General features: G+C 33.4%; 2 protein-coding genes across 2 annotated transcripts in view; one reads left to right on the forward strand and one right to left on the reverse strand.

Moving 5' to 3' along the window:
• The window catches only part of TRMT61B (tRNA methyltransferase 61B), a 15208-nt gene extending 13540 nt beyond the window's left edge, over window positions 1-1668 (forward strand). Inside the window, exons 5-7 of the mRNA XM_010991274.3 lie at window positions 157-356; window positions 1088-1165; window positions 1246-1668. Of these exons, the coding sequence (XP_010989576.1) occupies window positions 157-356; window positions 1088-1165; window positions 1246-1289 (322 nt within the window). The 3' untranslated portion in view covers window positions 1290-1668. The remainder of the gene's footprint in view (window positions 1-156; window positions 357-1087; window positions 1166-1245) is intronic.
• SPDYA (speedy/RINGO cell cycle regulator family member A) lies at window positions 1331-23380 on the reverse strand. The gene is made up of 6 exons (XM_064494650.1): window positions 23102-23380; window positions 20995-21053; window positions 18911-18996; window positions 16808-16979; window positions 7997-8294; window positions 1331-1636 (listed from the first exon to the last, which is right to left on the reverse strand). Exons 1-6 carry the CDS (start codon window positions 23334-23336, stop codon window positions 1548-1550), a joined length of 939 nt encoding a protein of 312 aa, XP_064350720.1. The 5' UTR covers window positions 23337-23380; the 3' UTR covers window positions 1331-1547.
• Window positions 23381-24161: the final 781 nt, after the last annotated feature.

A 24161-nucleotide genomic window follows, 5' to 3' on the forward strand; every position in this document is an offset into this window, starting at 1 on the left:
TTGCTTCTTATGTGCCCTAACTTGCATTTTTACTCCCCCTCTCCTTGATTTAAGAATAGCATTTAAATTGGGGTAAGAGCTGTAGTAAATTTTAAAAAGTATATAAAGTTATTGTTCTGGTAGAAATTTTAAGTACATTTTTCACTCTTCTGAAAGCATCACACAGGTCATTGAACTTTTAGATGGAATTCGAATCTGTGAACTTGCCCTCTCATGTGAAAAGATAAGTGAAGTTATTGTCAGAGATTGGTTGGTTTGCCTTGCAAAACAGAAAAATGGAATTTTACCTCAAAAAGTGAAACCTAAGATCAACACAGATTTACAATTACATTCTCAAAAGAAAATTAGAATTGAAGGTGAGATGTTTCAAGAGGATGACCATGGCAAGCTTCGGTTTTATTTTAAACATGTGTTTGCAATAATAAATGGAGAATACATTCCTGAATATATTGAGCAATACATTATAAAAGTATTTCTCAAGCATTTATTATTTTTCTTATAGAAATTGAAATGTATTTATTCTGTTAAATTAAAATCTGACAGAAATAATAACTTTTCTTGCCTTTTATATAAAACTGATACCTTTGAAGAACTGAACTTCTTATAATATTCATATTTTACTTATGATAAGGGGATTGGCTTATGAAATACTTTAAATATACTAAAAAATGTTTTAAATATAGATTACTGATTATCACTGAAGAGAAAGAATTAAATAGGACCTGATATGCAAGTAACTAATATTCCAAAAAGCAACTTCTGAGATGCTGCTGGAAGTTTTCAAAGAACTAAATTTAGGTCCTTGTATGTACACATTGTTTAGGCCACTAACAAGTTTTCAACATCTGCTGATTTATGATATGAGCTTATACATTTGCTTATAGAATCATATATAAGTTTATCACGTAATCTTTGATAAATTGTTTCTGTAACGTAACTGTCAGAGTAGCTCCAAAACATGTTAAAAAAAAAAAGCCTGAGAGAAAAAACTTACAGGAAAGGGACAGTAATTTGAATTTTAACACTTTTGTGAACAAACTATAAAATATTTTGTGTAGCTTATAATACATATTTTGTTCTGTAACAGAAGAATCACATTCTGATTTTCCCTATGGATCACTTCCCTACATTTCTAGACCTGTGCACTGGCAAACTGGTCATACAGGTAAGTAATGGTTTCAGGCTATACTGTATGGTGTCTTCTCATTACTGCAATGACCTTACTATTTTCTCCCCTTCAATTAGCTTTTCTTGTCAAGTTGAGGAAGTGCAAACCACAGCTTAACTGAGTACACCAGATGAGAACAACTGATTTGAAGGTGGAAAAGCATCAAAATAGAACTTTATATTGCAAATCACTACTTTCATAAATTGGTATGTTTAGCTATGATTTGTATAATTTTTATGTGTAATTCTGAAAAGTAATGAAAGCTAAAGAAAGACATGTAACATTTCAAAACTGCTTAAATGTCCCATTTTGACACTTGTCTTGCAGTTAGTTTGACATTTTGTAGTTAATGATTCCAGGTTGGTTTAGTTGAGCCATCTCATTCTTCACTTCCTGTAAACCACTCCATAGATTTGTCTTTCTTCATGAAATTAGTTTTCTTTTCTTTGTTTGATTGCTGGTCTTTGGCTACCAAAATAAAATATGCATTTTAAGATAAATTTTATGTATCTGTGTATTTTAAATATGTATTTTAATGGCTTGTGTGTATCTTAAAAATAACGAATCTGGGTTATAGTAAACAATAGGGGGAAAACTGATAAAAATGGTATAACCTTAAAAATTATAACAAAAGATGTAACAATTCTTGAATCTTTTTTAGCCTTCTCAGAATCATTTTAACCAGTTTGAAAGAACATCAGAATTATTCTGTTGTTATATAAATCAAATGTTTGAAGAGATATACTGTATAAATATGAATTAATTAGGACTAGGGCTTATTATTATTCATAGGTGCCAATTACTTAACACTTACCATGTGCCTTACATTGTTTTAAGAACCTTATAATGTCTTTTCATTTAATGTGTATAGCTTATCCTTAAGGTTATCTATATTTTACAGATAAATAAAAGCTTAGAGTTGTTTAAATATAGATGTTTTATAGGTTTTGAAGTAGTAGTGCCTGGGAGGATAAATGGTAGTTATCCTTTAGGCTAAAACTATTTAGAATAGAATATATATATATACACACATATACACACATTTATTTTAAATAACATTTTACCTAATTTTTATTATGTGGAAAATTTTAATCTAAAATCTCTGCCTTTTTAGACTGTAGTCTCTGGTAGGGGCCAGACATTAAATAATCACACAAATATAAAACTAAGACTGTTATAAATGCTACAGAGAAGTACAGGGTACTATAATAGGGGTTTTGCTCTGGTCAAGTAATTACCTGTGCAAGTAACAATTGAGTTGAGACCCGACCGGTAGGTGAAAGTTTATTACAGCAGGGAAAATGAGAACAAAAAAGGCCATTGAAGTTAGGGTTCACTGAAAGAGACTGGAAAGATAGGCAGGGGTCCAGCCATGCGGGATCCTGTAAACCTGCTAAGGAGTTTGTCTATCCTAAGAAAAATGGGGTGCTATTGAAAGTATTTAATACAGTAGTGGATAACATGCTTAGACCTGTGTTTTGGAAAAAAAATCACTCTGGTTGCATTTGGAGAACTGACTGAATCATAAGCAGAGTGGTCTTCTGGTGCCATTTCTGTTTAAGTATCGGAACACTCGTACAGTAAAAGCTTTAAAGTTTTCATAACATTTCCAGATATATAGAAGCCCTGGTGTACATTTTTAAATTCCATCATGGAATATTCCCTTTCTTCTGCCCTTCTATTTAACTACTAGTGAAACTGTATCCTTCATTTATTGTTTTAAGTGTAGGCCCTAACTGTACTTCCTGGAGAAGGCGCTGGCTTAAGAGCAAAGAAAAGTTGTGCTTTCTCCTATTTCATGTAAAATAGTTTCTGTTAAGTACACTGTGCTCAATAGATGTTGAATTGAACAAGACCTAACAGTGTCCATTCTAATATTGAGTTGAAAACCAAACTACATAAGCAAATAAGCATTTATTTATATAGTTAATAAAGTCCAGCTTAAGCCCTTTATCCATCTCTCCATTGTACACTGCATTGTGGGTCTTCTAAAGTTAGCTTTCTGTGTTCATGTCTGGCTCTCATTTACCGTAATATAAACTCCTGGAGATCTGTGACTTTCACAAGTGTCTTCCCCATAACTTACAGAGGTCCTGACCTTTCCACCCAGTAAATGGTCAATGAAAGTTTACTGATGGCTTGAAACCTACACTGGATCAAGTATTGTTTCATCTGTTGACTTGGTTGTCCTAGGGGGAAGTTTAAGTATGTAGCTTGTGGACTGTGGAAGACTGAGCTTTATACTTCAGAGGCAATAGAGAACTTCTAAAGTTTCCATGGTCATGTAAAAGGAGACATTTTAAAAAAAAACTTACTCTGTTAGTAGTGTCTGAGCATTTGAAGGAAGGAAAAAACTATTAAATCAGAAATTTCATAGTAATACATAGAGTACAACTATGAGGTGATTGGTAGTAACATACAACTATGAAGTGCAGAAAAGGGGCAAGTGTAAAAAAATATTGTGAAGGACGAGCCAGATAGGCTGGTGGTTCATTGGATATAGAGAGAGAGAAGCTATATATAGTCAAACTTTTATCCACTGTTCAGAAGCCCTTTCCCTTACTTCTCTGGGCAAAACAGGATTCAGTCAATGCCCAGTTCATAAATTACTTCCTTGGTACAGCCTTCACCAAATCTCTTACCCTTCAGAATTAATTCTGGAACCTATTGTTTCAGGATGACAGAGGGTAGCAACACAAAGAAAAATTATTGATAATATATATACTTGACCAGTAAACATTTACTTTCATTTTCCCTCACTAGGCTTAACAAGGGAGTAGGCTAATTGGGGGTGGGAGATTTAAGGGTAACCTCAGGAATGGAATGGTGGTCAGGAATAGTGGTCAGTCGCTTACTGCCTCAGCAGCTTCTAATTCCCAGTAGCAGCCTCTGCCAGCAAATTTTTTTTCCTCCAGTCCACAAAAGGTGGTTGGAATCACCTAAGGTTTGTGGTTGCAGGCAACTCAATTTACCATTCTCCAGGAGAGACACGAGCATCCAAAAGACCCGCTTTTTTTTTTTTTTTTTAAGCAAGCTGACTGGCAGAGCCCCTTTCTCCCTGTCTACTCTGATTTCCTGTTGAAATATCAAAGCCTAAAACATAGAATGTGACTACTCTTGATATCTACAGGGGCTAGTTTGAATAAAATATAAGTGCTTCTGTGTTTTCTGTAAATAATCTGTTCAAATTGCGGTGGGAATTCTCTCCCAATTCACCCCATACAAACAACCTTTCATCAGGGACTTTGTTCTTAATGCTTTCACCAATTCTGTAGTCCTTGGTAGTCTGCTAGACTTCTGTGGCAGCCCATTTCCACCACCAAAGGCAGTATTTCATCAAAGGGGGCAGCAGAACATAATAGGAATTCCATCTGTAGTCAAGTCAGACAGACCTGCATTCAATGTCACTCTATCACCTTGGGCAAATTATTTAACCTCACTAAGCCTTTGTTTCCTTATCTGCAAAGTGGAGACAATAGTAATTACCTTAAGGCTGGCTGTGAATATTAAGTGAAGTTATGAATATAAAATGCTTAACACATTGCATGGACCATTTTAAACATCTAGTAAATCTTACCTATTATAAGGATTAAAGAGTGTAGGCAAAAGGAGCTAATAGGAGAGAGGGGAGGGATGCTAAAAGGCAACTCTTACTTTATAATTTAGACTATGGTAGACCCCACTTACCTTCAAATATGAATAAACAAGTAAAAATGCTTGGAGGTGTTATAAGGGAAGAGACTATACTGTCAGTCAAATTTGTTTAGTGATTACTATGGCCAGGGGATAGAACAGTGACTGAGGCATGCCCCTTACCTTCAAGAGTCTTAATAGTCTAGTTTCTTTTTAGTAAAACTTTAGTAACCACTGCTAATCTCATAAGGATGTGGTAAAAATAAACAGGTGAAATTGTGAAATGATGTGAGTCTCATTATAGAATTAGAGAGAACCATAAGATATCTATGAGTCCTATCTTCAGATGGGTGAAAATCTGGGACAAAGGGTATATAAGAAGTAAAAAGGATCACTGCTGGTAGAATATTATTTTGGTTCTGTTTCAAATTGAGAAATGTCAGAGAAACACTCTACCTTTATAAATACAATTTAAATGAAAATTAGGTGTGACTAACTAAAAGTATTTCCAATTCATATGATTATTTTCAAATTAATATAAGATACCATTGTTCAAAACCACTTAAATTCCAATAAAAAATGAAATATACAAATAAATTATGGTACTTATACCATGTCATAACTAAAAATCAGGTTTCAAAGACTAAATAATGACACAGGGAAATGCTTTATGATAAGTGAAAAAAAGCAAGTGTAAATATAGTATGGTTCTATTTTTTAAATAGAAATAGGAAAGTGTATATATTACAAAGCTACAGCAATCAAAACATGGTATTGGCATAAAAACAGGCACATAGATCAATGGAACAGAACAGAGAGACCACAAATAAACCCATACATATATGGTTAATTTATGACAAAGGAGCCAAAAAGATACACTTAGGAAAGAATAGTCTCTTCAATAAATGGGGCTGGAAAACTGGACAGCTACGTGTAAAAGAATGAAACGGAACCACTATCTTAAACCATGCACAAAATCAATTCAAAATGGACTGAAGACTTGAATGTAAGACCTGAAACTACAAAACTCCTAGAAGAAGCAGAGGGGTAAATAAGGTCCTTGACATTGGTCTTGGCAACTGGTTTTTGGATTTCACACTAAAAGCAAAGGCAACAAAAGCAAAAATAAACAGTGAGACTACATCAAATTACAAAGCTGATGTAAAGTAAAAAAAAACCATCAACAAAATGTAAAGGCAGCCTACAGAATGGGAGAAAATATTTACAAATCATATATCTGACAAGAAGTTAATACCCAAATATATAAAGAACTCATTCAATCCAATAGAAAAAAATCCAAGTAAAAAATAGGCAGAGGAGTTTGCAGCAACATTGATGGATCCAGAGATGATCATACTAAGTAAAGTAAGTCAGATAAAGACAAATATTATATATCACTTACAAGTGGAATGTAAAAAAAATGACACAAACAAACTTACTTACAAAACAGAAACAGACAGACATAGAAAACAAACTTACGGTTACCAAAGCGGTGAGGGGGAGGGATAAATTAGGAGTCTGGGATTAGCAGATACAAAACTACTATATACAAAACAGATAAACAACAAGGTCCTACTGTATAGCATAGGGAACTATATTCAACAGCTTATCATAACCTAGAATGAAAAAGAATATATATATATAACTAAGTCACTATGCTGTACACCAAAAACTAACACAACTTTGTAAATCAAATATACTTCAATTAAAAAATTTTTAAAAATGGGCTGAGGAAATGAGTAGACATTTTTCCAAAGAAGACATACAAATGGCTAACAGGTACATGAAAAGGTGCTTAATACCACTAATAAGCAGGGAAATGCAAATAAAAACCATAATGAGATACCATCTTACACCTGTTAGAATGGCTGTTAACAAGAAATAGCAAGTGTTGGTGAGGATGTGGAAAAAAGGGAACTTTTATGTACTGTTGGATGCAGACACTATGGAAAACAGTATGGAGCTTCCTCAAAAAATTAAAACTAGAACTACCATATTATCCAGTTATTCTACTTGTGGATAATTATCTGAAGGAAACAAAATCACTATCTTGAAAAGATATCTGCACCACAGCATTATTTGCAACAGTTAAGACATAGAATGGAAACAACCTAAGTGTCCATTGACAGATGAATGGATAAAGAAAATAAAGAAAATGTGACTATACACACACATACACAAACATGTATATTAAAAAAGAAGGAAATCCTAATGGGTAGGGTATAGCTCAAGTGATATGTTTAGCATGCATGAAGTCCTGGGTTCAATATCCAGTACCTCCTCTAAGAATAAATAAACCTAATTCCCTACCCGCTCAGAAAAGACAAGACTAAAATAAAAAGGAAATCCTGTCATTTGTGACAACATGGATAGACCTTGAGGGCATTGTGCTAAGTGAAATAAGTCAGACAGAGAAAGACAAATACAGTGTGATCTCACTTACATGTGGAATCTAAAAAGACCCGAACTCATAGCTACACCATCAAATGGTGGTTGCCAGAGGCAGCAAGGAAGGGTGTGGAATGCGTGAAGGTGGTCGAAAGTACAAACTTCCAATAAGATAAATAAGTTCTGGGGATACAATGTACAGCATAGTTACTATAGTTAACAATATTGTATATTTGAGAGTTGCTAAGAGAGTGTATCTTAAAAGTTCTCATCACAAGAAAAAAGTTGCAACTGTATGTGGTGATGGATGTTAACTAAACTTATTGTGGTAATCATTTTGCAACGTATACATATATCAAATCATTATGTTGCACACCTAAAACTAATACAATTTTATCCCAATTTTTAAAATTGTAGAAGAAAACCAATAGTTAATCACTGATAAAGCTGGATGGTGAGATTATAAGTAAATTTATTTTCTTGTTAAAACGTCTTTTGAATAAAATAAACATTTCAAAGAAAGTGGTTCAGGCTCTTAAAATACTTGAATCCATGGTGTATTCAGTTTCAATTTAACAAAAGTCACATTAAAAATCTCTTAGTTTAGGTAAGCTACCACAAAACAGATACCAAGACAAAAAGTAGTAACTGAAAAGGGGAAAACTTTCTATACTAATTTAACTCATATTGTTGTAATATATAAATTATTATGTACTCCTGCCTGTAGGGATGATTACAGGTCAAAGGATAACTTGGATTTATTAATAACTTGCATACATCTAATTCTCACATATTGCTAAATCATACCTTGAGAATAGCTATAAGCTTGAGAAGGATCAACTATTATGTCCATTGAGAATGAGTTGTGTGATTCCTGAGAATGTTTCTCCACCACCTCTGCTGTATCACTGGATGAAGACGATGATGAAGACAATCCCAGTCTAACATATCTTCCTTTTTTACCACAGAGTGAACAATCTACCGGTGTGGCACTAGGTCCCCGGGGCAGTTGAACTTCATCTCTGTTGTAGTTTCTAACAGCTCCACTGTGATGCACAGAGCGTTCTCGTTGCCATATATAATGGGTTGGAGCAATGGCCATAACCTATAGTGGAAAGCTTTCTTTTAGAATTTTTAATAAGATTTTAAAATTTACTTAAATTAAGTAAAAAAATTACAGCTCCAAGACAGCTATCTCTAAAACTAGATCTAAAAATCTGTCACCAGTTTCTTTTTTTTTTTTTTAAAGCATTTCCAGATAAGGCAGTATTACTCATAATATGATTTGTTGCTTGGATCCTTAAGATAATAATTGACAAATTTAAATTATTTCAAATAGGAAATAAGTCTGAAGTGTCCTTTCAGGTTTTTCAATTCTGGGTATTCTAAGTTTGGGAAAGATAATACAGTTAGCCCAAAACAATACATAATTCTTAACTTTAGAACATATTGAATTGAAAATAATATTTTTAATTGAGGTTTCCGGATATGTATGTTAGGCTAATCTTAAAATGTTTGCAATCATGGCAAGAGAAATGGTGAATAAGAACACAGGTAAGTTGCTTAACTTCTCTCTTCGTCAGTTTTCTCGTCTGTAGTATGTTGAGAATAATAGTGTCTATTTTAGAGGGTTGTTGCAAAGATTAGATGAGGAATTACTTATAAGGTACTTAAGATTCCTCACTATATGTGAAATAAATACTGCCGTTAGAGTCAGGATAGACTCAGTTTCTTATCCTGGCTCTGCCACTTGCCGGTTGTATGATACTTAACCTTTCTGAGCCTCAGTTTCTCCATATCTAAAACTGGGGATACTATCTGCCTCATAGGATTGTTTTGAAGGTTAGATACATGTAAAAACCAGTAAATACCTGACAAATGATAGCCATTTAAACTAGGGAAATATACCAACATGCTGACCTCATGGTGTCTAAAACTTCTAAATAAACTGTTAGAATGTTACTTCTAAGCAAAAATTTTAGTTGCAGTAATCAATGACCCAAGATAAATGGGAGCTGCAGAATTTTAGAGACAGACAGTGCTTTATTAATTGCCCAGACCAGTGACTTTCAAACTGGTTTCACAAACAACATTAGGGGGTCCCAGGAGGGGCTAAGGAAAGACAGAGCATGTGGAGAACTTCAATTTAGGGGACTGTGTGTAAAATTTTATTTGGGAGGAAAAAAGGCTTTTGTTGTTAAGAATGAAAATCTTAAAACCCCCTGATTAAGACCAGTTCCCCAGAAAATGGGGTTATTGTGCACCACAAGACAATGCATAAAGAGTATCAGCTACGAAAATTTTTAAAGTGTATTTTAGGATTGAATTTATGTTATTACCTACTTCATAAATCCATCAAAAAAGTTTTCAACCAAAGACATGTAATAAAGTTACATATCTTTAAAAAGGTAGAGGTAAATAAAGATGTTATCTCTAAATATAAACATTTCTATGACAATGAAAACTAGATTCAGAGATACCCAAGGTGAGGAAGTAGAATATCAAATTTTCTTATTCCTTGCATATTTATCTACTATTTTTCTCAACATTTCTATGTCTACTCTGTATCTTTATTTTCCATGTTTGGAATCTCCTTTCCCTTTATTTGTTTAAGTCCCACCTTCCTAAAAACTCCAGATTTCAGATTTTCTTGTTTATACTATACTAGGACTCAGCATATAAATGTTAGCACTCAGATTTATCTCTTTATGCATGTTACCTGTTCTACTGAAAGCTCCCTCTGGGCAGGAATAGTCTCTCATATGCCTCTCTTTCAAGTGCTTTCTCCACAATATTATGCAGGCATTAAATATTTCTTAATGATAAAGAGGCCACTGACATTATGAACCTTCAACAACATGATTTTTGTAGGACTTCTATAGCAAAATCTACTGAGAACAGCAGAGGGAAATATGAAGCAAAGAGCACAATATAGATTTGGTACTGTTCTTTCTGCAATAAGCTAGGCATCATAGTCTCTCCACATGCTAACCCAGCTAGAAAAATGCATGCACACACACTTGTTTACTTTTAAATATATGTTTACATATATTTTATACACACATATATAATTAGAATGTTGTGGTGGTAACAATAGTGAATTAAAAAGAAAACCATACCAAGTTCAAAAGAGCAGGACTTTGGACTTAATTCTATTTAGTTCTATGACCTTAGGCGAATTATGTAACTTCCTGAGTCTCAAGGTCTTTTATATATGAGAAAACAGGTCACTTCCAGTTCTCAAATCCTTTGACTCTATGAAAGTGACTTCTCTGAAACACTGGTAGCACTTGACCTACTAGAAACGTTATCGTACTCTTCTGTTATTTTTAGAGATTTTTTGGTTGAGCCTTTGGTGGGTGTTTTTTTAAAGTAAACATTTGGCCACCTGTCTTTCTCTATATGTACTCTACTTCTGTGATCTGAGGAGGCAGCATAGTATAGGTGTTAAAAGCACTGGCTCTGGAGTCAGACTGCCTACGACTGCTGTGATGCTTTACTAACTGTGAGCTTGGAGAAGTCTTTTAGCCTCTTGGTGCCTCAGTTTCCTCATCTGGGATTGCCTAGCTAGCTGTAAGAATTGTGAGAGTTTATCTGTATTTTCTGCTCAATTCTGCTGTGAACCTGCAACTACTCTAAAAGAATAGTCTATTAAAAAAAAAGAATTATGAGAGTTAATACACCAAGAAATAGTACCAAGAAAAATGCCTGGCACGTGTTCAAAAAGTATTAACATTACCTTCATCTTGGATCTCTTATCTACTACCAAGCTGTAAACATCACCTAATGACTCATCTTATTCATACCTGTTTGACCAGTCACTTACCACCTTAAATTCATATCTCTAATACCAAATTTCTTATCTTCCCAATAAATCAGTTTGCTTCTTTAATCTTCCCTGTTTCCATTATGGAATTCATTATTCTTTTTGTTACAGTTTTGAAATTCTGACAGCTCACTCTCTCATACGCCCTACATCCAACTGGTCGCCAAGCAATGACAATTATAATTTTGTAATACTGATTTTTCTTCAGCATTGCCATCTTCAACACTAGGTTTACACCTTGCTTCCTGATCTATAGCACGTTAAGCAGATTCCAAAGCACTTTCCTTATATTGGGTCTCTTCTGCATGCTGTCATTGGATTATTTTGTTCAAAACACTGCTTATATCACATACTACTGCTTTCTAAATTCCTAATCTGGAATCGAGCAGTAGCTGACAGAGAAAATGGTTATGATGACATAGTGCCAATCAGGCCAGAGAACATAACAAGAACAGAAAAAAAGTTTCCCCTTGATAAAATTGCTACCTTCCATGATGCATAAAGGGACTGGAATTGGAATCTCTTTCTCACTGGATTGGTATCCTCCATAATCTGTGAACAAAGCTTAACCAGAAATTAAGCTATCATCAACCTAAACAAATTCCACCTCAGAGGAGCCAATGTCCAAAAAGGTAAGAAGATAATAAGATTAGAGTAAGTAAGATTAGTCTTCACCCTTTTCTAGAGAAAGCCTCACATATATTTTCCAAGTTAATCATACCTCATCTCTTTCCAGAAAAAGATCTGAAGCAGCTGACAAAAAGAGCAAATGAAAATTTTTTTCATTAAACTAGGACCCAAAAGGGAAAATTTGGCTAAAGGGGGAAAGCAGACATGCCAGTAATAAAAGGTAATAGAGCTGATGTGGTTAAGAATAAAGCCTGGCCCTTAGCTTCTCTGCAGCAGCCAAAGTTTTTTTTTTTTTTTTTTAAAGGAGACAGATTACAGAATTCATATTATCTGAAATGAAAGAATAAGTTCTTTGACAGGTGTATAAGGGAAAGAGTGCCCAGTTTAAGTACTGCTTATATCACATAATACTGCTTTCTAAATTCCTAACCTGGAGTCAAGTAGTAGCTGACAGAGAAAACAGTTACAATATTGTGCCATATAGGCCAGAGAACATAACACTTAGTAAGTGACCACAGAAAAGTCATAACCTTTCTAAGCCAAACTTCATCTGAAAAATGGAGAGAATACTTATGTTATTTAATTCCTGAGATAAAATAATAGATATAAATGCATTTTCTAAACTAACCAATGTGAGAGATATGAACTAACCTAGATGTCAGAGAAAACAGAACACTGGGAATTCATTAGATGTGAAGTCAAATTCTGGCTCTGCCACTTAATTGATCTATGATCTTGAGTAAATCTCAGCTTCCTTGGTCCTCAGTTTCATTAGCTATAAAATAAGAATGCTACAACCCTCACAGGTATTTTTGTGAGGATAAGATAATTTACATGAAAATATAAATTTATAAAGACAATGCAAATATAGAGTATTATTACTGTAAGCCAGTTTGTAGCTACTATCATAACTTGAGTTTATTTTAGGATACATGACTGAAAAATTAGTTGGCAGTATGCCAGTACTGGGCTCTTAATAACTGCATAGAATACTTAACTAAATTTCTAACAGCATGTCTCGCTATCATAATGCAACAAACTTCAGGGCAAGGATGATGTAATACTTCTTTATAATAAACCCTTATGACACTGAACTTGGTGTCTAACTCACAAATTAGCTGTTAAATGAATACTTAAGAGAACAAGGATAAAATCTACTAGGTAATTCCTTTTTTCATACACCAACAAGATGCAAATGTACCTGGCTGGAATAGCCAACAACAACAAAAACAACAAGAAGCTTATCTACCTGGATAAGGGGCAATGCTAAGTAAACTCAGTGAAGAGTTGTTTTATAGTTTTCATTTCATGGAATAAGAAGTATGAAAAAGAATCAGAAGCTTTAAGTTCCATTCATTCTGTCAGTCGGCAATATTTACTGTGTACCTATTTAAAGTCAGGCACTGTTTTAGGCACTGTAGATGCAATAAGCACAAAATAAACACCTTCTTGGAATTTATATACTAATAGGGGGAAGTGGACATTGGGAAGATAAATAAGTAAAACAGAATATGTTATACAGTGGTTAAGCGCTATGAGGAAAACCAGGAAAAGAAATACAGAGTAATAGTGGGAGGTGCTACTTGCTACTTTAACAGCTTTATTGAGATATAACTCAAATACCAGACATTTCATTCTTTTAAACTATAAAGTTCAATGGCTTTTGATATATGCAGGCCTGCACAACCATTACCATAGACAATTTTAGAACATTTTCATCACTCCATAAGGAAAGCAGTCACACTCCATTCCTCCCTTCAGCTTCAGGCAACCACATTCTGTCTCTTTGGATATCTATTCGGCACAGTTGATATGAATGGAATCATACAAGATGTGGTCCTCTGTGACTGACTTCTTTCACATAGCACAATGTTTTCAGGGTTCATCCATGTTGCAGCATGTATCAATACTTCATTCCTCTTAATTGCCTAGTAAGGTATCATTGTATAGATATTTGGCTATCCATTTATTAGTTGATGGGCTTTGGGTTGTTTTCACAACTAATGACTTGACTATTATAAATAAAGCTGCTATGAACATTCATGTACAAGTTTTTGTGTGGACAGTTTCATTTCTTTTGGGTATAGAACTAGGAGTGGAATTGCTGTGTCATACAGTAACTTTATGCCTTTTGAGGAACTACCAGACGGTTTCCAAAGCAATTACATGACTTTACATTCCCCACCAGAAGTGTATGAGGATTCCAATTTCTCCACATTCTTCCCAACACTTCTTATTTTCTTTTTAAAAATTATTATATCCATGTTAGTGGGTGTAAAGTGGTATCTCCTTGTGGTTTTGATTTTACATTCTTCTGATGGCTAATGATGCTGAGCATGTTTTCATGTGCTTTTTTGCACATTTGTATAGCTTTTTTGGAGAAATACCTATTCAGATCCTTTGCCCTTTAAAATATTGGGTTGTCTTTTTAGGCTGGGTTATAAGAGCTCTTTATATATTCTAGACATAAGTTCCTTATAGGATAGATGATATCAAAAATTTTCTCCCAGTTTGTGGGCTGTCTCTTCACTTTCTTAATGGCGTCCTTTGAAGAACAAAAGTTTTAAATTTTGATGATGTCCATTTCATCTATATTTTCTTTTATCACTTTTGTTTCTGGTATTAAATCTAAGAAACCTAATCCAAGGTCATGAAGATGCACCTCTGTTTTAAGAATCTTTTAAGGTTTTTAGCTCTTAAACCTAGATATTTGATGCATTTTGAGTTAGTTTTTATATATAATATGAAGTATTCCAAGTGCATTCTCTTGCATTTCGACATCCAATTTTTCCAGCACCATTTGCTGAAAAGAATATTCTTTCCCCATTGAATTTTCTTGGCACCCTTGTCAAAAGCCAATTGAACATAAACGTGAGGGCTTATTTCTGAACTCTTCAATTTTTATTCCTTTGAGGTAGACTCTACTCAATATAGGGTGGTAGGAAAAGGTTTCTCTGTGGAGGTGTTTAAGCAGAGTCCTGTATGAAGTGAGGAACTGAAGCATACTAATAACTGGGGGGAAAGCATTCCAGATAATAGGATTGGCAAGTGCAAAGACCCTGAGATGGGAGTGTTCTTGGTGCATCTGAGGAATAGCAAGGCCAGAGTGGCTGGAGTGGAGTGAGCAAGGATGGCAGATGAATTCAAAGAGATAAGGGAGGAGAGCTGGCCTACCATGCAGAGCTATAAGAACTTTGTCTTTTACCCTATGTGAGATGGGAAGCCTCTGGAGGCTTTTGAGTAGAGGAGACATGATTTGATTTTCTAAAAGATTTACTTTGGCTACTGTATCTAGACTATAGGGGAGAAAGATTGTAAGGGAGACTATCTGGAAAGTTATGGTAATAGTTGAGGCAAGAAATGACAATCAAAGTAGGGTTTAGCGGTGGGGGTGGTGAGAAATGGTAGGATGCTGGATATTTAAGGTATAGATGTGAAATAAAAAGTCTAGGTGACAGTTTTTTTTGCCTGAACAACTAGAATGATAAAGTTACCATTTATTAACATGTGGAAAATTGCAGGAGGAGGAAGTGTGGAAGTCTACGTGGGGGAATCAGAAACTCAATTTCCAGTATGTTAAGTCTGAGGTATCTACTAGACAATGAAATATAAATAGGAAATTAGATATGCAGATCTGGAATAAGGGGAGAGATCTGTAGTTCTTAGTGTTGAAGCCTTGAGAAACTAAACTTTTCTGTGAATCCTATTACACAATAGAGTATCTAGGTGTTTAAAACTTTGTAGTCTTTTACACATATGTCATTAAGGCACATAATTCTCTGATTCTTAAGACAGTCTGGTGCCAGCAACTGAGGTGATTCCAGCTCCAACAGAGTAACTTAAAGTTGTTGTAGTTAAAATGCTAGTTGTTGTATCTTAGGAGTGAGTGGGCAGTCTACCATGATGAGCACTGCCTTTCCTGGCCTCTTGCCCCTGGTGCCCTCTCCATGCTCTTAGCTGAGTGTTCCATGGGGCTAGAAACATTTACTTTGAAAAAAATCAGCGTTCAAATAAGGCCCACTGTCACACCAAGGATGGCAACAGGTGTGCAAATTACCCACTCCTGACCTGGGGAGGTAGTAACAATAAATAACAGTACAGGGCTTTTTCAATGTCCTGTAATTGGAATGAGTAATTTAAATCCTTTAACGAAGATCCATTAATTTGGTGGTGGTGGTGTAGGGGGTCATTCACACCCAACTTCTCACATTTTTCTATTGAACATAATCTTGTAAAGACTTGACCTGCTGTACAGTCTCCTAAGTTATTTCTGAATCCTTGCATTCCCTCCAACATTCAACAATCCTAACTTAATCCACAAATATGCATAACTGGTAATATCTTCATCTCATTAATAAATAAAGCTAACAAGATTAGTTCTAGGCAAAGTTCTGTGACAGTTCTAAATTCCTGCTTCAGGTTTGACACTAAACCATTCATTAGCTCCTTTGGCCTGTAGTCATTTAACTGGATATGACTTCATTTAATTACAGCATATCTAGCCCACATTTAACAAACTTTTCTGAACTAGTACTGGCTTACAGTGATCACTGACTTCCAATTAATATTCTACTCCAAAAGTTTTTAGTTTGAAACATTAGCCTTCTTTATTGAAAACCAGAACATTTGATAAAGTAACTGATCTTTTAATTTTTAGTGTCTTTCTGCTTTTTATTAATAGAATCTGGCATCAAGAAAACTTACTTTATGTATTCTATGTAAAAAGAGGTACAGTTTTTAAACTTATTTAAATTTTATATCATACAGTTCACATTTCAACTTTGGGAATTTGAAATTTCATATACTTAAATGAACATTATTATTATGCTCCAGTGTTATTAACATAAAGTATTTTAGAATGTGCACACTTTTCTTTCCCAATATATTGGTGATCTTTTAGACAAAAGAAACACACTAAAATAAAACTAGTACAGAAGTAGGCTGCTCTGAAAAATAGAAATGATAATTTTTAATTATTATGGTATAAAATTAAAACATCAACACTGTAATACACAAATTGTATTCATGGTAACCATCAAGGTTAATGGTTTACCCTTCACATACAAAATATGAACCATTAGAAGCACATTAAAAAACAAGACAAGAAAAACTACATAAATAGAAGACAGAGATTACATATATAAAGTATTTTAAAATCTTACCTCCTCACAGCATCGCCTGCTTACAATAGCCCTATAGTCAATTCTATCCCAGAGTTGATCCCTTAACTTTAAGAAATCAGGGAACAATTTTCTCCAGTTTTTCCCTAAAGCCCATGGAAAAATTTCATATTTGGCTTCTTCTTCATCTTCTTCAACTGTATTAGCCAGATACCTAACAAAGAAGACCAACAACTCAAAGAAGAAATGGATAAGGACAGGAATAGACAGTTCACGCACATACACACACAAAAAACCAAACTGCTTATTAAACACATAAAAGATGTTCAACCTTATTCATAATTTTAAAAATGTAGCTCAAAATAGAGATTCAGTGAATTTCACTTCGTTGAGTTCTAGATATTTTTGATTCCCTATAAATCTTGAGCTTTGTCCTAGAATGCAGTTATTTGGAAACAATCTGATCCTTTCAGGTCCCGCTTTCATGATCTGTTAGGTGGATCTGCAGCAATGTTCAGTCTGGGGCTAATTACTCCCCACTAAGGCAAGACATTCCTAAGTACTCTACTCAGTACTGAATTACTCAGTGTGAACTGTAAGTTTTTTCAGTCTGGCTAGTGGAAACAGGCACTATTTCCAGCCCTGCGTAAATGTTAGGCACTGTTTCCTCTAATCTCTTCTGGTGGTCTTTCCCCACATTCAGATACCTGAGGGGGATCAGGCATGCACAAAAGCAGAAAAACATGGTAATAAGAATTATCAATTAAATAAAACTGACACACATGGTAGAAGTAACAGACAGTTATTATTATTAAAACAGTTATAATTATTCCAGATGTTCAAAAAAATAGACACATTGAAAGTGTACCTCGAGACAAAGACTATGTGTATAATGAAAAATACAGAGTGAGATTAATAGAGAATAAAAGATTTGTGAATTGAAGACAGCAATATGACTTGTGATCTTGGAAAGTACTTAAGATTCCTAAGTCTCAATTTCCCTATTTGTAAAATGGAGATAATTTAAAATTGTATCTCATAGGGAAGATTAAATGAGCTTACAGAAAACAGCTTTGTGGTACCTTGCACATATTGCTCAATATTAGCTAATACTATTATATCCCCTCAATTTAGCAATCACCAAATTTTATACTGAGTTCATTTTTTCCTATGCATGGGGGAAATGTGTCTCCTGAATATGTGCAGAGATCAGTTTCTTCTAGTCCTATTTCTTGAATCACTCTTTGACTCTGATTAAACAGATTTTGAATAAAAAGTTATTCTTCAGTGCTAACAGTTGTTGCAGTATTCAACTTAAATATTTTCATATGTAGTTCCCTAATAAAGTACCTAAAAATATATGCATATATTCCAAACTGCAGCATTACATTCAGGTACTGGGTAGAAAAGGTTTTGAGATTGAGGTAGATATTCTTTTTTTTTTTTTTTGAGATAGATATTCTTAAATTATAATGATTCTAGCAGAATTCTGACCTACAGATTGGAAAGCCATGTCATTAAAACCATTTAACAGATCACAAGCTAGTGTGAATTATCTAATATAAAGACAATGAAAGAACTGGGAAACAAACTCTATTCCTTGGTCAAAGTTCAGTGTGTTAAGTAAAACAGTCAATGGATACTAAAGGTATCAGATATAAATTACTCCTGTTATAGACATAAATCCACAATGAGTATGTATAGAGCACTTTCCACAAGCTGTTCAATGTAAAAGGACAATAATGATAATGATTTTTAATATGTAACAACTGGAAATTTCAAAGAGAATATTCTGGCTCTTAAAAAACCCTAAGTCCAAAAGAGGAGAATCTGGAATAACTTTTATGGAGCACTCTGAAAAATGTAAAAGGTACAATACAAACTCAAGTGGAATACGGAGTAATAAATAGGTATTAGGCATACAGCGTAATAAATAGGTATTAGGCATACAGCAGGTGAGGTCAGTGAAAAAAACATGAAAATATCCTATTGAAGTAAAAAATACATATATATGTATATATATAGTTTTTAAACAGGAAAGCCTACTCGAAGATAGACATCAGGTTTTAAACAGCATCTACTTAAAATAAGGTATCACATATATTATAAATATCACAAAAATCACTTCGTAGAAAGCATACTTACAGAGCAATAAAGAAATTTATCCTGGTATGCTCACTTATAGTGAATTTAGCTCTCTTGAAATAAACAAAGGTCATAGCCAAAAGATACTATAGGGAAAAAAGTTAAAAGTTAATATTAATACTATACTTTCATAAGTAAAACTGCTTTAAAATATTTACCTTTATAAGCTAAAACAATAAAGCATTATTTATCCTTCCTGTAGAATTACCTATTTATTTGAGTCTTTACTTTTGGCTTTATGTAATCCATATAAACAGTAAGAAACAGTTTAGGATCATTTATCATGATTAAGATTACAACTAGAATGAACTCCTAAATTTTATTATTGCCAATATATTTTGAACCACAACCCATTTTTTTCTATCTGTTCAAACCTATAGAGAAGTTAAAATAATAATAAAAGCAATAATCAACCATATATCCTTCACCTAGATTTTACCGTTATTCCATTGCCACATTGGCTTGATGTATGTCTATATGCAAATTTTTTTCCTTCAACACTTTTGAGTTAGTTGTTGACATCCATATTCACTTTTTAAAATAATCTTTTAAAAATAATTTCTAACCAGAAATTAGAATATGGCTCTATTTTCACTGGGGAAAAATACTTTAAATAATAATTAGGAAGATACATGTCTAGCCTGATATTAGGACCCCTGCCAGGTTCTGCCTGTTTAAGTTAAAATCAAGTTATAATACTGATGTATTGGATTCCCTCTCATAAAATGCCTAATCCTACCTTCACAGGTTTGGCCACAAAGGTGATTCCAAGTTTTCAAGGTAATTTTTAGTAGAGGACTCTTGAGACAGTGTTGATACAGTATTCCTGGGTAGTTAAAGGCACTGCCTCCTGCTGTCCAACAACTCTAATTACTATAATGCACTAAAAATTCTAAAGTTTAAAACTACAACTTTTTAGGAACTGGATATTTGATATGAAGGCATTACTGTTAATTTTTTTTTTCACGATCACAGCCAAAGCATTACTGTTAATTTTTAAGTTTTAGTGACACTGTGATTATATTTAAAAGATTTCATCGTTTAGAGCTACATCTTGAACTATTTGTGGATAAAATATTGGGATGTCCGGGATATACTTCAAAATAATCCAGTTTTGGGGAGATGGATTAGAGGAAATAAGAATGGCCGTAAGTGGATGATTGTTTTAGCTGGATAATAAGCACATGGAGGGTCTTTGTTCTATTCTCTCTACTCTAAGTCGCATTGTTTGAAATTTTCCAAAATTAAAATTTCAAAATTAAAAAAAACTGATTTTATTTTGGTTCTCTTAAGCTTAAAATAAAAGAGTCCATCAATATTAACTTAGTGGGTTATTTAACCCTGAGCTAGTGTTCTGTCCATTCTCTTTTTTATCGGTTAGCACGTTATTTTAAATGTGATATGAAGTCATGCTGAATTTTCTGATATGACTAACTGGTCTAAAATGACATTTATAAAGCTGAAATTGTAACTGTTCTGCTAAATCTAAAGAGTACAGAAACATCACAATCCTCAGTATGTCAAGTTTGCTTCATGATGTTCTTTTATGAAATATTGATTCCTAAATAAGAAACATGATAAACTAATGTTACTTTGTAAGAATATTGGGAATTGTTTTATCTAAATTACCTACAAAATGTGTAACAGACTGCCTTAGGTAACAGACTAGCTTAGTAAAATAAATCTCAGACTATTTTTTCTCCGTAGACTGATAAAAGGTATTGAATCTACGCTGTATTCTAATTTCAAAAATTAATGTGTAAGGATTCCACTCTGAAGTAGAAATGTAGGCTAGTTCATTTTCTAAACTTAACAAGACAGAGGGGAGGGTATAGCTCGGTAGTAGAGTATGGGCTTAGCATGCACGTGGTCCTGGGCTCAATCCCCAGTGCCTCCATTAAAATAAATAAATAAATAAATAAATAAATAAATAAATAAATAAATAAACCTAACTACCCCCCCCCAAAAAAACCCCCAATGACATAAACTTAATAAGACAGAAAATTCTTATAAGGGTCTTTAAAGTCCTGACAGCCTAGTAACATAATAATGCTGGTTAATGATGATACTGTAACCAAATTTACCTTGTCTGCAATTTTACAGCAGCAGTCCATCCATAAGAAATCTTGAATTAAATCATCATCTACAACAAAAGATAGCTATGACTTGTCTTTCAAAAACAGAATGTTTCCTATTAAAAAATTATTTTTTACATAAGATTATAAATGATGCTTAGAAATCAAACAAAAATGCCTAGACCAGTGTTGTTTAAGGTATAATTTTTAGTTCTTTGGTGTGTTACCATTACAAGCACTGTACAAAAAGCTATTGCTTTATTCTTTGGCTTTCCATCTGATTTGCCTTAATATATAGTGCAGACTGGAGGGGGAATGGTGGCAGGGTTTGATTTATTGAATATTCCAGTAGTTCTTCGAGAAATACGTCTTGGGTAGCTCTCGTTTAGCTCTTTCTTACTTCCCCAAATCAATCTTTAACAGGAGGAAATGGAATGTGATAAAAGATAACCCAGTCTTTACGAAATAATGACTTAATGAATACTCGTTATCTAAATATGTTCTACTTTTTCTACTACTTTCTCCTTTTAGGTATGGGGCATTTTTAGTTTTGAGTTCTTTTTCTCTCCTCCTACTTATCTCTGTTCAATTATCTATTATCCAAATACACATGAAAATGTCTATGTAAAGAAGGTTCATAATTCATTGGTTATTTATAATTAATATTTAATTTTGGAAAAATTGAGTATTATGATAAAAGGGTCAATTAGGGATATTGTTAATAAAGATCAACATCCAAAAAGCAGGTCAAAAACACTTATTTCAATTTTAAAAGGCTAAAATGTATACTCCCAAAATACATGTGTAGCTATCAGAATATAATTTTAGAAAATCTACTTTTTTCCATTTCCTCCTTCATTTTAAGTAACAAAGCATAATTTCTTAATATTGTTGTAGCCTAGAAATATCATCAGTGTAGTCAAATATACAGAAAGTTCCAAGAATGAGTATTTATTTTCTGAGAATAATTCATTTCTGCCTTGTTAATTCCATTTCTATTTCTTAAATTACCTAAAATGGTAGGGCCAGATATTTTCTCTTATTTCTCATGATCAGTTATGAATAATAAAAAAGTTTGTGGGTAATATTTTTGCTCTACTCTTAATAAAGAGAGAGGCAAACTTGTATTAACAGCATTCTAAATTTTGACAGGGAACATCTTCATAGTTCAACTTTTTCTATTTATTTTTTTATTGCTTATATTTTTCTTATTATCTCATCTTATTTTGCTTTTCTTTAAATCTTAACCAGCTTGCCCCCCCCCCTTTTTTTTTTAAGATTTCTGTCCTCTCAGCAGGGTAAACACTCTTCCCCAGTTCTCCTCATAGGCACTTGCTTTCCTCTATAAACATGGAAGCCTGTTACCAGAATCTATCAGACTGTAATATCTACAGTACTTGATTTGATTCATTCCCACAGATATTTACCAGAATCTATCTATCCTACGTTTTATTCTAATCTGTATACCTTATTCCATATTTCAAAAAAAAAAAAAACCCTTCTCTTTCTTGGACAGTAGAAGTACTATAAAGAAATTTCTTTTGGCTATTTTTTAAGAAGCTTATCAGCAAAGCAACACTGTTTCATGATCTGAACAAGCTGAAACTCAGTTTCACCATATGAGCATGATGATAAAGCATAGTTAATTTTTAATAATATTCTCCAGATATAATACTGAAACTTTTCTAGGTGGACTAATCTTCCCAGTTTGCTCAGTTTTAGCACTGAAAATCTTGGGAAATCCCTCTTGTGCAGTGATACCAGGTCAGTTGGTTGGCTCACCCAAGACATTATATATATTTTACTTTAGGTCAAACAAAACTCATGCTATGAAAGTGAATTGCCTAGAATTTACATTTGACACTTGAATTTAAGTAGTCTAGAAGCTAGATGAGTCTATTTCTAATCCAAAAGCAATAAAAATAAACAAAAACCCAGAAATGGGGGGGAAAAAAAGGACTAAGTAAAACAAAAGCAAATTTGGTTGGAGATAGAAAATCTGACATAGAAAATAATAGCATCCTCTTTGATTATTATGAAAACCATAAAACAGGTCTTTACATTCTCTCATTTTAAGTACTTTACAATTACCACTATTACTATATTTTAAACCTACCAAATAATTTAAAGAAAGCAGTCATTTCTTGACGCTGTATAACTAGACAGGGTCCTTTGGGGCGTTTAGATTTGTTGCTATTATGTGCATTTTTTTCAGATGTTGGCCAACTATCTTTAAAAATAGGACGCTTCAGATTAATGGGTTTTTTAGCCTGATGTGATCTATTTGACCCTGATTTTACATGTACAGTGACAGTAGGTGGTGTCTCACAACACAGCTGATTATGCCTCATTTTGTTTTCCCACGATTCCTGTAAAAATAAAATGTACAGTTATTTATCACACTCTTGTTCATTTCTACATAAAAACAACTCATTGGATGACACTGTCAGATGCAGTCATATGAAATGTTACTAAACTTGCTACTAAAATGTTACTTGTGACAGTGACTCAATAGGAAATTGCTTTTAGAATTTAGTGCTAAGAAAAGCTACGCATCCTTTGGGTAACTGATATACCACCGCTTCCCTAATAAGATCCTGTATACCATTTTGCTTTGACTACTAGGGAACTCAAAACCAAATTTGAAAGTTAATTATAGAAACTATGCTGAGTTTATAATCTATTTGTGGTATTCTTTTTTCCTGATAATTTAAAAATTCTGCTTAAATTGACATAATTTTATCATACGATTGTAAGACATCATTTCAAATTTTTTATAGAACAAGGCAAACTATTTCCAGAACTAAAATTATTATCAAGTATTATATTAAAAAGTAATTTCACACACACAAAAATATTTTCTAACTGGTAAATTTCTTGATGTGTTACAAAACTCACTGATTCCACAGGCATTTATTGCTATTCATTGAAAAGTTAAAAGTGATTCTAGAGAAGAAATGCATGGCATATGTGCATTGAGGGATTCTCATAAATTGATCACTTTAATTTTTTAATCATTTTAATTTTTAAAGTTGTGAGTGTATAACCGTACTATTTAAGTGTAATTACCAGTGTAAATGAATGTAAACTGTTATAATCTAATAAAAATTTTTAAAAAGTTAATCCATCAATATTTAACAATATGTACAATCACTACCATGTTTGGTGATTAGTTC

The sequence above is a fragment of the Camelus dromedarius genome, chromosome 15 (genome assembly GCF_036321535.1).
Source record: "Camelus dromedarius isolate mCamDro1 chromosome 15, mCamDro1.pat, whole genome shotgun sequence".
Lineage (NCBI taxonomy): Eukaryota > Metazoa > Chordata > Mammalia > Artiodactyla > Camelidae > Camelus > Camelus dromedarius.

What these genes read in the sequence shown, in the direction of transcription:
- SPDYA (XM_064494650.1), bottom strand. Translation starts at nt 23,336, where the DNA reads ATGAGGCATAATCAGCTGTGTTGTGAGACACCACCTACTGTCACTGTA. An exon ending in GCAGGCGATGCTGTGAGGAG is followed by an intron (nt 8,295 to 16,807) that starts GTAAGATTTTAA and finishes TTTCCACTATAG; the next exon opens with GTTATGGCCATTGCTCCAAC. An exon ending in AGCTTATAGCTATTCTCAAG is followed by an intron (nt 1,637 to 7,996) that starts GTATGATTTAGC and finishes TTATTTTGGTAG; the next exon opens with CCAAAGACCAGCAATCAAAC.